Source organism: Catharus ustulatus, chromosome 5 (assembly GCF_009819885.2).
Source record: "Catharus ustulatus isolate bCatUst1 chromosome 5, bCatUst1.pri.v2, whole genome shotgun sequence".
NCBI lineage: Eukaryota > Metazoa > Chordata > Aves > Passeriformes > Turdidae > Catharus > Catharus ustulatus.
In genome coordinates this window covers 55,338,423-55,354,437 of record NC_046225.1, presented here as the reverse complement: position 1 = coordinate 55,354,437, position 16,015 = coordinate 55,338,423, and the positions used below count along the sequence as shown (strand labels likewise).

The window sequence follows — 16,015 nt, the reverse complement described above, 5'->3', positions numbered from 1 at the left end:
GCGATTGACATATGCCCTTCTTTTTTGAGGCCAAATCTGAAGTGAAAGATAAAGGTGACTTTGACATTAAAAAAAAAATAAAATTAAACTGTACATGTGAAAATCAAGTCTTAGGATAGTAAAAGTAGCTTTATTCAGGGATTTTGTGAAGACCATGCTGGTCTTTTCCAGACAATTGTCTCATTGGCTTGTTCAAAAATCATACTTTTAATATTTGGCCAGAGAATGCATTGACAAACACATGCCAGGAATGTTTTTATTAGACAACACAAGTTAACATTTGTTTTAATAGAATTTCACCACCAGACTTTTGAAGTGGAAAAAAAAGAATTTAAGTCACAAACATTCTGTGACATTAAATTATTTTCTCCTTCAGTAATAGTTGATAACAAGTTGATTGTTGCAATCAATTCCACAGGTGAATTTATCAGTGTTTCTTATAAGGTTGTGCGTGTAAAGCACCTTTAATATGTTAGCTACATTCTCAAATATTTAGGAACATTTTGACTCAAATATAAAGTAACAGTTTCACATTTCAGGAAGTTTAAGCAATTTGCTTTAAATAATATTGCTGACTGTTACAGAATAACTTTTAGCCTACAGCACAGTCCTGGTATTCTACAGGGCCATAATGCAAAAGCTTCCTATCAGCAAGGTTTTAAGTTACTAATTTAAAAAAAAAACAAACAAACAAACAAAAAACCCCCACTTATTTTCCGTGTATTTTGATATTTTTTGGGACAATTAGTTTATTATCACTTAAATGTCTCCTTTTAATAAGTTTTTCAAATACCCATTGCACTTCAAACATTTTCTTACAACAATAGAAATCTGTACTCTGTTTTTTCAGCAATGTATCACTTTTAAAGTATTTTTTTCTATATGAAATGTAAAAAAATAAGCAAATTAACAAATAGCCCCACATCCTCTGCAGGAGTTTTAATTATACAAGGTAACTGTATAGATAAATATGCTTGGAATGTAGTTCTGGACCTGGACTTTGTCTGTAACTACTTTTATTAGATTCTACTTCAATTACCTTATTCAAATGTATTTTTTTCCAACAATTTATCTGTCACAACGAAAGTGCATGTAATCCTGATTAAAAAATAATAATGGAACAAATTGTATTCTTACTTTCATTCAAACCTTCTTTTTTTTCCCCTATATGGCACAATCTATAGGCCTTTTCCAAAGATTTAAATTCTGGAAATAATAATTTTCCCTTTCAAGGCCTTGTATTTTGAGTCTGTGGCATGTTTATTATTATGACTTGCACAGCTACAATGTTCACCAAGATGGCATTTGTTTCATCTGACTTGAGTGATCTCAAATTATGTAGCTGATTTAAATTCCTTAATATGTAGTGAAGAATATTTCCATTCTATTAAACATCTTTCAAGAAGGGACACACTTTTAGAGTTCTCTCCTTTCATTTTTGTAGAGAACTGTATTTGACTATCTGAGATTTTTTGCCTGAGCTTATGTTGTCCAATGTATAGAAAATGTGTCAATCCTTAAAAAATCACTATGCCTTTAAATTTAAGACATTTAAGTTTAAAGAATAATTTGGATTATTTGGATGAATAAACAATAAACAAACATTGAAGACTATGTTGCAGATAAAAATAATAAAAAATATTGAGGTTATTACCTAATTTTGGAAAACACTTCAGCTGCAGATTTTGGAAAATATGTCATCATCAATACAATTTTGGTGATCAGTGCAAAACTCCCTATCCCTAATCACTCAGAAGAGGAATGAATCTTTGTATTTATATTGAATATATTTACATATCTTCCTGATTAAACTGGAGATGTCTTGTTAAGGAATCTATATGCATTCAGAATTTGATACGATTCTCCCAGGAGATATTGCTGAATTTTCCTAAAATTTGATGTTGTGACTCTCACATGTATACCGGGCTAGAGTCTTGTGAACAGTAACTAAAACCAAAATATTCACAATAATATTAATAATTAGTCTTTTTAATGAAGACAGTGCATAGGTGAGACTTAAGTCACAAAAATTCTATTCTGATTCAACAAATTCATTAATAATTCAATGCTTTTCCAATGGAAACTTTTATTTTTTAATTTTTTTTTTTAGCTAATCATTTCTATACAGAACACTCTGATGTATTTTCAATTTATTCAAAATATTTCATCTAAGCACCAAGAATATTTTACATTACATAAAAGACATTACTTGTGCATCAATGATTTGGTAATAATAAGGCTTTGTATTTTGAAAGGTTCATACATGCTTTAGCTATCTGTATCTGATTTCAGTAGCAAGGATTCCTTTGCCTCTCTTTGAGTGGGGGAACCAAACAAAGAGAATGCAATTTATAAAAATTGTCACTGTCTAAAATAGCAAATAGAATGGCTCAAGAGGAATTGATTTGTATGGTGAAACAGTGGGGTGTGAGACTTATTTTCATACTATATGCATTTTGTGGAGATTCACTGTGGAGTAGCTTGTCTGATAATGTGAACTGTGTTCCTTTTAGTTCAAGCTGCCTAGGGAGGCTTTGGGATCATTTCCTTCTTTGGAATTTGATTCAAAAGGGTCCAATATATTTGCTTCATGATGCTTCTTCCAAGGATAGCAAAGTGCAAATTTGGCATGATAAGGAGCTTAATTTCTGTAGTCCCTGCCTTAGGTGAATTAATTATTGTGTAAATGACTTTTGAAATAGGTTTATAAAGGCTTTCCTCCATTCTAGGGCTTGTTGGTGCCTGATAATAAGGGTTAAGAAGGATATACTTTTTCCTTTCTACAACATTAAATTATTTTAAAATATTCCAGATTCAAGAGAAGATGATGATGTTCACAACCCAAACATTTGGATGACTGAGCTGGTAGGATAGAAATGAGGGTTTTGTTTGTTTTCAGCCAATAAAAAACTTTAATGAAACAGCATAGCAAAGATAAAGATTTCTTATGCTGAAAGACAGCAGCTGAGAGACACAACACTCTGTAAACTAATATCCTTGGAGTAGTTTCAGGCTGCACATTCTTTGCTGAAAACCAAAGAAAACGAAACAAACTCCTCCAGGAAAGACAGGCTCTCCAAATATTTCAGCAAAAGTTAATATCACAGAAAAGTTTGACAGAACCAAGAACGTGTAAGACAAGAACGTGAAGGTATAGGCAGTGAATAGCACTAGATACTGGACAATTAGCTAAAAGAAGTTTTTCATAGTGTTTTAATAATAGATTTGAGTCAAAGAAGTGTTCAGAAGATTTCAAGGGAAATTATTAGAAATAGTAGAATACTGGAATCTAATGCATTGAGTTCAGAAAAAAAATACTAGATACATTGAATTTCTGTTTAATCTTCATGAAAAAATATAGGAAAATATCCTGTTTTAAGAAAGTAGAGAGAGATATGATAAAAATCTTAATTCTTGTTGCTATTTTTCTTGGTAAGAGAAAATGCTACTTCATCCATTTCATTTTGCAGTAGAATAATAGGAGAGCACTTCAGCATCATAGATGCTTTGTGTTTATAATTTTCAAACAATTGGACACTGAAGTGATAACAAAAATGTATTTTATGAGCAGTCAAAAGAACATATTTAAATTATATTGACCATGTCTGATGCAGATTCTCATTTATTCTTGGTTTCTTTATGCTCACATTTCAATAATAGCTAGCAAGAGCTTTTTTGTTATGCTAAGAATATTGGTCGACAAGCCTTCTAAGATTTTGTCTAATTTTTCTAAATGAGCTTGTGTGTTATATTTGGATATGAAGGTTCTCACATGAAAGAGTATTATATCTTTCAGAGTATCTTTGAGTAAGACATATTATTGGTTCTTTGGTGATATTCACTGAAATAAAGGAATGTCTTATTAGGAATTTACTTAATGAAGGTATCTAGGAGAATAAAATAATTTTGACCTGCTCAGAAGTCCTTTCTGTGATTCAGAAATGGAAGTTTGGATAACAGGAAACAAAATTAATTTGAGAAAAGCACTAAACTTAAAAGGAAAAAATATATTGTCAATATTACACTATGATGTCCGTAATGTAAAATGAATTATGAAATATTATCTCTGAAGAGCAAATCTTAACATGTAGCCTTGGGCTTAAACAAATAGATATTATTGGAAGGATATTTCAACTTTATACATAACAAAAATGTGTTTCTGGTTCCTGACCAGAAGACCAGTACTGCAAGAAAAATTTATAAAAGTGAAACAAACTAATTACAGTTCCTCACAGATGATGCCTGCTGCAGAGCTGTAATATGAAAATATTTTTAAATTTTATTTAAGTCCTGTTTAAAGTTAAAATTGTCACTGTGTTTTGCTATATATATATATATATATATATATATATATATATGTATTAATTCCTTTGGGTATCTATCTCCTTTTTTATCCTGCTACTCTAATACTACTCTCAGGTGTTTCAGCCTTCTCATTGAAAAAAATAATGCCTGTTTAAATTAATTTCCTGCCAATTTTATATTAACTACAATGACAGAAGTTTGGAACAGTAGAAACATGTGATTTGAATGGGGAAAAGAGTTGTGTGAGTTGAAACTATTAATGCAGAATAGGAATCATTCATTAATATTTTGTTTGTCTTCCAACAAGATTCCAGCAATTAAGAATGAATAGAAGGAAAAGGATAATGACATGTTATATCAAAATTCAAGTGCTAAAGAAATGCTTTGAATTTATGTGATCAGTTGATGCATCTCTTGTGCCTGTTTTTCAGATCTACCCTATACACACACCTCAAAGTCACTGTACTACTCTTACAAACAGCTTGACATTGATTGACTTTTTGAAGCTAACAGGAATTATAATATTATTTAGACCTGACTCATCACCATTGCTTTTCATGTTTGGTACATGAAAATGTACCAAAATGTACAACAGAAAATGTAGAATCGAAACTTAAAAGAAATCTCCTTTGCTATTAGAGTTGCAAAACTACACAACAACTCGCTCAAAAAGGCCATGGAGTGTCCATTCTTGCTGTTATTAAACACCTGACTGATCACATTCCTGGGCAAAATGCTCTAGCTGATTCTACTTTGAATGGGAAAGTTGGACTAGATTAACTCCAACTACCTCTTAGACCACCCTAAATTCCAGCAAATACTTAAAGATATTATATTATTTCTACTGTTACAGTGGGAAGTCATCTGATTTGAAAGTGGGGGAAAAAATAAGAACTTTAGTTCCTAATGTTCCAGGGGTTTGGGTAATGTCCAAGCTAATGATAAACAAACTGGTAGAAATATTTGAAATAGTATAACTTGCTTTAGCTTGGAATGCATTTTGCAGTTGGTTAAAATGTTTTCAGTCCTTATGGTTTTGAGATGTAGATATTGTGACTACAGGAAGGTCTGGAAGTCTTACTATTTTTGTCTAAGTGTTAAGTAGCAATTAAGATTATACTTAACTTGATTATACTGAGCTTGAATACTTTAGTGTGTACACTTTGTAACAGAATAAGTTGTGATGTAACTGGTTGAGAAATGGTTGATGGTTGCAATCTTAGTTCTCTAAACAATTAAATGTATAAAGGATATGTTCTTTCACCCCATTACTGCAGTCCAAATGCACCAAAATTTTTGAACAATGTTTATAAGTTTGATAGTAACTGATATACAGAAACCATGAAAGAATATAATTCATGAGCAGTGTGAAATATCAGGAATTGCAATGCAAAACTTCAAGCTTTGGGATATGGAAAAAAAAAAAAAATCTCTTTCATAATGGTGAAAAAGTGTTAGGATTAAGCCTTGTGGAGCTATATGGACATGTTGCTTCTTACCAAGTCTATCTGTCCTTAAAATCAAGCTCCAAAACTAGGATTCTTCATGTATTGAAAATATAATTTTAGTTTCCATCTTGGATAGAGATGAATTATTTAATACAGGTTAAGATAAACTCTGTACCAAAGAATAAGTTAATAGAGTTCAGTTACTACAGATAGCAGGAATTATATGTCTTTGGCACTACAGTGGTTTTTGGTCTATGAATGAGAGGAAAATAAACTATGCCATTTAAGTGATACAGTCAAAATGAGGAAGAAATGGAGATTTACTACCGAGGTTTAATGCAAAGGTGTATCTTTTCTCTGCGATCTGTTTGTCTGCAAGATCAGTTTCAGTTAGAAAGAACTCCATATGTTGTTCTCAGAAAATATAAGTTTTCAGAGGGTAAAAATTATCAAACCTATAGTCGTCTTACTAAACCTACAGTCTTCTTTCTAAACCTGAATATCATAAGACCCTACCAGAGGACTAATAAAGGCCTAAAGTTGCTTTTTTTGTTGGGATGGACAAATTGAACAGTTGCAGACTTATTTGGGTAAAAGTAACTCTGCCACGTTGATTCATAGTGGTAGCAGATGCAGCAGTGTTAGTGTTGTGCATTGAAAATCAATAGAGCTAAACACAACCCTCTCCTCTCATAGGTAGGTGCCTTAATTTGTCAGCAGTCATGCCCATTTTTCTGAGAAATTGCTGATGTAATTTTATAAATGGTAGAACAAAATTTAGTATGTAGTCTGTCTTTGCTTGTTAAAGTGGAGGTTACTGTCCTTATTTTTTGCATGGCAATAAATGAATAAAAAAACCACCATTTTACCAATAACTTTTGTAAATATTAATACTGGTATTCATCATCTTTCCCTCTTGTTTGTTTCATTAATATGCAGTTTTATGTGAAACCTCAACTATTTTACAAATTAAGACATAAACGACGTTTATATATGTTTTAGGACATATATGAAGAAAGTTCTTGATTTTGGAGGGGGCTTATTGCATTCATAGAAACTAATGCATAAGTAGTATTCATTATGTGTTAGTATTCTAGTGTTCATAAATTAATTCATAGGGATTTAAACTAATTTAATTTAAATACTCTTATTAGTGACAATTAAAGGACTAATATGAGTTTCATGAACATGTACATGCATATGCAGGGTTTTTTCAGAGGCATTTTAGAGCCTGTTTAGAGCTCTTTTTTGGTGAACTTTACCTCTAAAATGTCCTGGGTTTTTGGGTGCAAAAATGAGGTGCCATAATTCATTTAGGCCAAATATCCAAAGTATATAAAACTCATTATATTTTATAACTGATAGTTCTGATCTGACAAATGTTTATCCAGATTATACTGTCTAAAATATATGGTAATTTACATATCAGAGATGATAAAGTGGAAAAGGAAACAGTCAACTGCAATACAGATATTTAATTTTTTTTGTTCTTAACATTCTTTGTATTAAACACCCGGAGTGTTTCTAAAAATGCATGTAACAGACATATATTATGATCCAAGTCTACTCCTTTTTATTGGAAAAGGACAGACCATGATGTAATTCCATGGGGCCAGATGCATTCAAAATTTGCAATACATTTGCCTGAGAAGATCTGGTTCTCAGAGGTAATCCAATAGAAAGGTCAGAATTTTGATATTTATACTGAAAGTAGAAGTGTAATGAATCTTGCAAAACAATGATTAACATGCACATCGTTCTTTCAGAAAGAATTTTATCATCATTATGTCATTCTCATTGATATTCTGTGGAAAGGGTTGAACTGAATCTACTGAACTGAGTATTCTGTGTGTAAGTTTTGTGTTAGATAATTCCTGTTCAGCACAGCACTTAAGTGAAAAGCAAGATTAGCACCCAGATCTGTTTAAAAATTATTATTAACAACTTAATAAAAGTACATAAAATTTCTTTTCGTTTCAAGGATGTGTAATGATATTCTTAGGGAATTTTCAGCCTTAGCTATAAAACAGCCCAACTTTGCATCTGTCTCATCTCTTCCTTACATGGCAATTAGGTAAGGCACATAGCTTTTAAAGAATATGAAAATGAACAGGATGCTCCTAAATCTTTTATAGCTTGTTCCAAAACTTATTTTAGATCACTTTGCTATAACTCTTGTGGTAGCTACAGATGTGATTAACTGGTGTTCTTTTCCTATGATATAGTTGAGACTGATTTTCAAGAAATCAATAAGAAATGGAACATAAAGTTCCAAGTATTTGATGACTTTTTTTCCTAATTCCCATTTTAAGTTGCATCACTGCTCTTGCAGGAACTCAAGATGATGCAAAGTCCTTCTGATGTCGAGGAATACAGTCAGTGCAGGTAGCTTGGTGAACAGCTGGAAGCTCTGGGTGTTGGGGGCCCCACGCAAGAGACCATTGACTGCTAAGCTTTTGCACAATAAAGGGTATGGGGACCTGTGCCCATCCAGGTGACCAGACACTCAGAAACATGGTAGGACCTGAAGAGCACAAGACTTCCATGCATTTAGACCCTGAAAGTACAAAAGCCCAGGATTTCCTCACTTCTGGGTCCTTCCTCAGAGGTATCAGCTCAAGCTGTTACTTTTTAATATGGTTATTGCATCAAGATTAAATTATTTTAAGGATTGGGACATCTGAGACTCTGCTATAGGAAATTTGGGGTTAAGCCAGTAAAGAAACCTGATATGACTGTGTGAGTTTGATGTGTGTAGATGCCAAAGGGCCTCTCTCCCAGCTCAGCTGGTCCAAATGTGACTTCCAGAATAGTATGATATTCAGGAATGGTCTATGGGATGGTCAAAGTGAATTCAAATTCAAAGTTTGTGTTACACCTAAGTAGTAATTGATGTATAGTTGCAGATTACAGCATCTCATTGAATGAAGTCTTGGTCCATAAAACAGTTACAGTAAAGTATTTCTAATAATTATCACCTGTTTAAACTTTAGATCTGCTTGGGCCAGGAAGATTTAGCATTATATTTGTTGTCCAATGTGTCTAGCATAAGCATTAACTACATTTATATCTTCAAAGTTCTCAAAAGTACCCTCAAAAGAATTTTGTACCCTCCAAATGAAACTCCACCTACCCCTCTACTTGTGAACCTGATGTGGAGCTCTGCTCTTCAGGGCTTGTGTGAGTGGTTGCAGTTGCTGTTTTTCCCCCTCTGGCCTGCATATATATTTCCACCCTCTAGAGACTACAGTTGCCAGTGGGAGTGATGTATGCCTATGTCTCATTCTAACACAGGGCTTGAACCAAACACATCTGAAGCCAAAGGAAAGCACTGTTAGACCCGCATTTAAAACACAGGAAAATTGGTGTGATGTCTTATAAAATGAATCTATTGATGTTTGTGCAGTAGGTGCTTTCTAGAACAACAGACATTTTTCTGAAGTTCTCTAGGCCTGTAAAGAGCAAGTTATTTTAAATGTATCATTAAATTATTTTAAATGTATCATTGCTGCTAGAGTGTAGTTCAAATCCTGGGAGAATCCCCTAACTTCTCATCTCACTGAAAATCCTGCATGTCCTCAGCATCCTCTGAAATGTGAAGGATTGACTCTTCCACTTCCTGGGATTCTCACTGGTGCCAGGGTTCAGCATGTAGGCTTCCAGAGCAACAGTAATATCTGTCATTTTGAATGAATACAAATCTCTAACAATCCGTGTTTGTACAATCCCAGTGGAAGCGTGTTGTGTCAGCTGTGCTCTTGGTACTTTAAAGGCTTTATTAAGTCAGCTGGCAACACACCCTGTCTCCAGGCACTGGGTTTTATGGCAAAGGACCCAAGAGACTTTTTTGTCCCTTTCCTTTTCTTTCCTCTCTTTTTTCCTCCTCCTTTCGCATGTTAACTAGCTGTCAGAAACACAGGTAGCTATCTATAAGATCTATAAGATTTTATAGAAATTTTATGGGTGTGTTGCTGTGTTTGTAATACCCACAGTAAAGTTTACAGGTGAGCTTTTTTACCCACCCACACAATCCTACATATACATGTGCACACACTGTCAAGTACCTTTGTGCAGTCTGATTGATATTAATTCTGATCAATTTATTACAACTGATTGATAGAGTTGATATTACAACTGTACAAAAAATTATTAAAAATTATTAAAAATTATAACCAGTTTTCTTAACCCATGCAACCATTTGAAAGGAGGCAACGATAAACTGCGTGAAGGTTCTGGATCATGCATTAAAGTAAAATTCCATGCACAGTCTGTCCAGTGGCCTTTTATGTAAGAACTATACTTTCTGTTTGCTTTAATGTAGACAAAACTGTTTAATTGGTAAATGTTAAAATATTGCTTAAGTCATGTTTTGAGAATCAGTTGTTCATAGACTGAACTTTGCAGTGACATTCAGAATCTTTTCTCTTGCAGCCGTTTCGTAGAGTGACGTTTTCTGTTGTGAGTCAGCCTCAGGACCCGCATCAAGGGTCATTGCAGAGTTGCTATGACAGCGGTCTGGAGGAGTCAGAAACACCAAGCAGTAAGAGTTCATCAGGGCCAAGACTGGGTGCCCTTCCACTCCCAGAGGACAACTACGAAAGGACTACGCCGGATGGCAGTGTTGGTGAGGCAGAGCATATGGAAAATGGTAGGGGCAAACACAACATCCACACACATAATCTCACTAGCAAGTGATACTAAGTAGACTTTTGAAAGGTCAGTCCAAAAACATAAATAAATATATTAAATAATTAATACTGTAATTATTTTACTTTAAAGTTTGTTAAAATGCAGGTATACAAAATAATGGAATATAATGCCACTAATTAGAACAGCACTTTTTTTTTCAGATGACTTAAAATCTATATTGCAGAAGCAGTTAAAATATTGAAAAAAATATTAGTACAGGTCTGGGAAATGATAATTGAACATACAATTACATACTTTTAATTTTAGATAAAAGACCATAAAGGACATGTATTCTCATTTCCTTCCATTTTTGATTCAAATCCTACTTAGGAAATTTCCCAGAATGTAATATATACAGCATCAGGAAAAGAAAATAGCATTTTAAAACCCCAGTCTAGAGAATTCTCTTTTCCCCAAAAATGTTGTATAGACTGTTTACAAAATAAAACCTAATGTCAAGTCCATTGTTCATTATTCAGAATAGAAGAATATTACTTTCCTTTTCTTCACACTTTATTTGGTACAGTACTTTTACAAGATTTCAGAGCCCACTTATGTAGAAGGGAAAAATGTTAAATACCTATTTATACCGTAGTAATTCTCCTATTATTAAAACAAAGAAATGTTAATATAAGTCTCAGATTAGGTTCTGTTTTTCTTTCTATCTAAGTCTATTCAGGATTAAAAGAACAAAAACACTTCTTAATTTTGAAATGTATTTTATAAAACACAAATATTTCACTGTTCTCTACTTTTTGGCCTTGATCTAAAGTTTTATGAAGTCAGAGACTGACTTCATTGTATTTTCATTTGTCCATAAGCAACAAAATAAACTAATACATGTCAATTTACAGATTTTTGATAACCAAAGAAATAATGGGTTTTCTAAATCAATTATAATAGGTGGCTACATGCTAGAAGGGTGGGGTATTTTTTTTAATAAAATTAATTAATTAGTTTGACTAATTAAATGTTAGTTTTTTCAGAGATTAAAATATCGAATAGTTGTTCTTGGGGTTTTGTCTTATCTGAGATAGATATGTCAACCCTTTAAATCTATGTTATTTTTCATGGTAAGATATTTCCAAATCTAGTATGAATTACTGGAAAATGGCTACAACAGTCTATATATGCTTAAAGTGTATATCCCAATAGCAAAAAAATTAATTTACTAAAAAGGAAGGCAGTATTATCCATCTAAAGATATATTAGGCTATGTCTGTTTAAGCATTTGCATTTATATATTCTCCTTGGTTGTTTATATGAATATGTTTGTTTACATTTCATTTTTCTGGGGATGTGGTAGGGGGGAAAAGTGATAATGGCATTACTGGAAAAAATGTCAGAAAAAAGCTTATAGAGTTTGTACCTAAATTGGGCTGATTATTTGATTGTCTGTTTTGTAGTGAGATTTTGTGGTTAGGATAATAATATTTGCCAATTCCCTTGGACACCCAGCAATGCAGAGAATTTGTACAACTTCTAAATTCAGAAAGTATTTTAACATGAGATATGCCTGATCCATGCTGGAGAAACTGTAGAATCACAAATGAATATCATTTTTAACATATTTGGTAGCCAATGAAAAAGAAATTCACACTAACTGAAGTACAATTAAAAATGAAAAGTGTGTGATCACTTATTAGTTCATAAGTTAAAGAAAATAGTTTAAATTTTTGCATTGATGCAAAAACTGGAATTGCATTCTAATAATTATAATATTTCAGATGCCTTTTTTTTAGAAAATATTTTATATTTTGTAGGATTCATTTCTTGGATTTGGTTTTGAAAATAGCATTCTAAAATTAATTGCTAGAAACATAGAGGTAGATAAATACATTAGTTCATAGTGAATGCAAAAAGAAACTTCAGTAAAAAAATGTTGCATGGTTTGGCATGCACAGAATCAGTATTTCCTCCTCCTTTATAAAAACCTTGAACAAAGACCTTTAAAAGGTGGATGACATTGTGGTGAAAATTATACTCTACAAACTTCTGGATTTTTCTTTCACGTTTTAAAGACAAGATTTCAACTGTGGCATGTCATCTACCTCCACAAATTTCTGTTAAGATTAATCTATAAATAATGATGGAACAGGATGGAATGCACTTTTGTTCCTTCACGTATGTAATACCTGATATTTGAGTGAGAGTTTTCTGCCACATGATTCTTAAGTCCACTTGTATTTTAACTATTGCATTGTTCAAATTCTGATAATGTAATCTTCAGTATTAATGGATCATTCTGACAGAAATAGAATTGAAGTCTGTCAAGCATTCATTTGTCACATTTAATTGGAATCTTGATAATCTGCAGTGTTTGGCTATGTTAGGTTTTAATCAGGATTTTTTGCTGCATGAAGATTTTCCATGGAAACAGCATTTTGGAAGTTATCTTGGTTATTAATTTTTACTTCAAATATTTACCATTTAATTCAGTTGGTGTGAAACAATGTAGTTATAACTAATTGCTTTAGATTTCCTTTCATTTTAGAATTTGAAATAATGATCTTCAGCACAGTATACAAAGCCTTCCAATATGTTTCCTTCTCTTTTTTTCAAGCCTAGATGACTAAGGAAAACAAGTAATCTTTATAGTTAAGACAAATTTAAGAAGGATCAGTTCACAGGCAGAGTATATAGGGAATTCAACTTTCTGTTTGCTGTTAAGAGCTTCTTTACATTTTCTCAGTTGAGAATAAAACACTGGAAAATGGAAAAAAAGGGTAAGGGGGCTGATTTTCCTAGAACATGATGTACATTGCCCACCAGCCTACATGACTGTCAGATGTAGATTAAAGTTTTATTCTGCTGATTAGCTGTGGTGTCAGATGTGGGAGAAAAAAATAAAAGGAAGAAAAAAAAGAAAGAAAAAAAGAAATGTTACCAGATTGACTGTGAAAATTCAGTATGCAAAGATCTTGTTAATTAGTAAAATCTGCAGAACCAAAAGTAACTTCTGAGTTAATTTATCCCCTGCCCTTGGATCTTTCCTTACAAGGAAATTCTGCTCATATGTGCAGCCTTCACTGATTTTGCTGTTAGAATGGTACTGTCTTAATGTAAATTACACAATAATTTTCTAGTGAGTATTTCCATTACATTCATATTTGTATATCAAGGGCAAATACATTACCATGGTAAATTAGTTTCCTGGTCTTTTGTCATAGCTTTCTAGTTCTGACCACGGCTAACACAGCATCTCAGAAGAAAGTCTAAAAACACTCTGAGACAGAAGCTTCCAGAATTACCTCTCCTCCTGACCCCAACTGTTAATAGTCAGCATGTGATTTTCTAAATAATAATAATGGTAGTACCAAAAACCCACTAATTTACCACAAGCCACATGACTAGCCTGAAGGATGTCTTTCAACAGTGAAATCCTCTGAAGGCTGCCACAATTGTTTTGGGTTTGTTTTTTATTTTTTTAACTCTTATTTAAATGCTGTAATGACTATTTCTTTCTTTTTTTTTTTTTTCATTATGAAAAAGAGCATGGAATCATTCCATTTTAGTTTTTAGCTATATAGATTGCTATGTTTCCTTATAATTTACCTTTCCTCTGAATTATAAATCTTCCTAGGTTCTATTTCTTCTAACCAAGGTAGGGATAGAAGGAGATGTATTCTCTCAATTTGAGAAATGTGCAAGACAGCCTTTTCATACTAATTCCTATGTTATTAATTACAGATATGATTTTTAAATAGAGCTCTCATTGCTCTGTTTGATTTCCCTTCACCTGGTTCTATTAGGTCTCTCTCATGCTTCTTGCAACTCTCAGAAATATTTCGTTATATTCCTTCTCCCTACCCCCTGACTTCTGCATACCTACAGTTTATTTATGCATGCAGTGGCCTTATCAGTTTTACTTTTTCTTTAATTTAGCTAGAGGACCTATAGCGGTGAAACTACAGCACTGCATGTTATGGCTTGCATGATCTTCCCTGGAGATTTGTTTCCATGCAGTCGTAATTAAACTCCTTGCCACACCTGAGATATCTGCCTTAAATCTAGCTCAGGTACTTCTACATGAACATGTCTTTGATCTGCAGCACAGAATTTTAAGTTAGCCCATGTTTCAACATCAAATAGGGTTGGAGAAGAGCAGTCATCTCCGTGAAAGAAGGAAAATAAAGGAATGGTTTACAGCTTCCATTTTTGCAGGGGGAAATGAAGTAAAGAAAGATTAAGTGACATGTCTGAAGTCACAGATAAAGTAAGGAGCAGAGCTTAAAAAGGAGCTCAGAATTTTTGTGATTCAGTTACTTGACTCTCACAAAGAAATCAGTAGATAAATTACTGTCTGACTGACACATGAAGAAATAAAAGCCAGGGAAGAGAAGTGCATTACCTTGGTTCATACAGTCTGATAATATACTCCGTTTTCAATGACAATTTCAGATTTAGACTGCAAGTTCCACCATCAGTATAGAGAAGGGGTTCATAATGTATGAAATGATAACTTGAAAATACTAAGTAAATTTTGGCAATTAATAAATCTAAATAATCTTAGCTATAAAAGCATTTTCTTATGTTTACTTGTGAAATATATTTTTAATCTGTTCTCTGGACCAAAGTGGAAAGAAAAGAATCTATTAATTTAGAGACCCCATGTTTACAGAGTCTATTTTCCTTCTGCTTTTTGTAGCGCAAATAACACAGCTTAATGTTCTTGAAGACTTAACTGTCCTTATTGTATAAGGGCAAACAGACACTCATTGACTTATTTCAGAAAATGACTGCATTTTTGCCATTAACATCATTTTCAAATGTTCTTTCCTCTGGAATTCAGGTCCTAAAACTGCATGAGAATAATTTTGCTTTAAAATTACATCCTGAAAATGTTGATGTAAGTAGTAAGCAGTCCATCTGAGAGGCTGACTCAGTAAAAAATTTCAGTACACTGATTACAGAGTAATAACTCTTTTTTTTTTTTTTTTTTTTTTTTGTTTCTGTTTATTCTATCATGACTGCTACATCTACTTTTTCTTAAATATCATTCTGAAGCATGGACTCACAATACAAAAAAGTGCTGCAAAAATTATTGTGTAATACAAATACATAAGAATTCTTACCCTTGTTTCTGATGAATCTTAACCTATAATTAAACTCATGATGAATTTTGAATTCTGTAAAACTAGCAACATACTGGGGTAATGTTTTGGAGCATATACATATTCAGTGATGAATTATATCTTGAACCAGGTTTTTTTTTAAGAATGCAGCATTCTGATAAGATCTGTGAAAAGACATTTTTCAAGAGAAAAAGAAAAAAATCCCAGCTTGTAAGACAGAAGACAAACTGTACAGGAATCCCTGATACACTAGTGCAGTCTTATGTAAGGCAGGGAACTTGGCTGAGAAGAACATTGGCTGCTTTTCTCCTTGATTTGTTTTCCTTTCTAGTCTTTTACTGTGTTCCTTTAGATGACCTTACCCCATATGTCTATGAATTTTTTCAACAGAGGAATAAGTTTGATAACCTATATGCACATTTATACTTTAAATTTCAAAACTATATTGTGCCTGTTCTTTAAGAATGACTTGTATTTTGAAGCATTATATATATATTT

At 32.8% G+C, this 16,015-nt stretch overlaps 1 protein-coding gene across 5 annotated transcripts in view; it reads left to right on the top strand.

The window, feature by feature from the left end:
• PCDH7 (protocadherin 7) overlaps positions 1-16,015 on the top strand; it is a 281,533-nt gene that overhangs the window by 121,639 nt on the left and 143,879 nt on the right. For 2 of the 5 annotated variants that reach the window (XM_033061292.2, XM_033061293.2), the window contains one exon: positions 10,185-10,401. The exons of 1 other annotated variant lie outside the window; for it this stretch is intronic. In XM_033061292.2, coding sequence (XP_032917183.1) covers positions 10,185-10,401 — 217 coding nt within the window. The remainder of the gene's footprint in view (positions 1-10,184; positions 10,402-16,015) is intronic. 2 more of the 5 variants (XM_033061295.2, XM_033061294.2) reach the window with 2 other exon arrangements.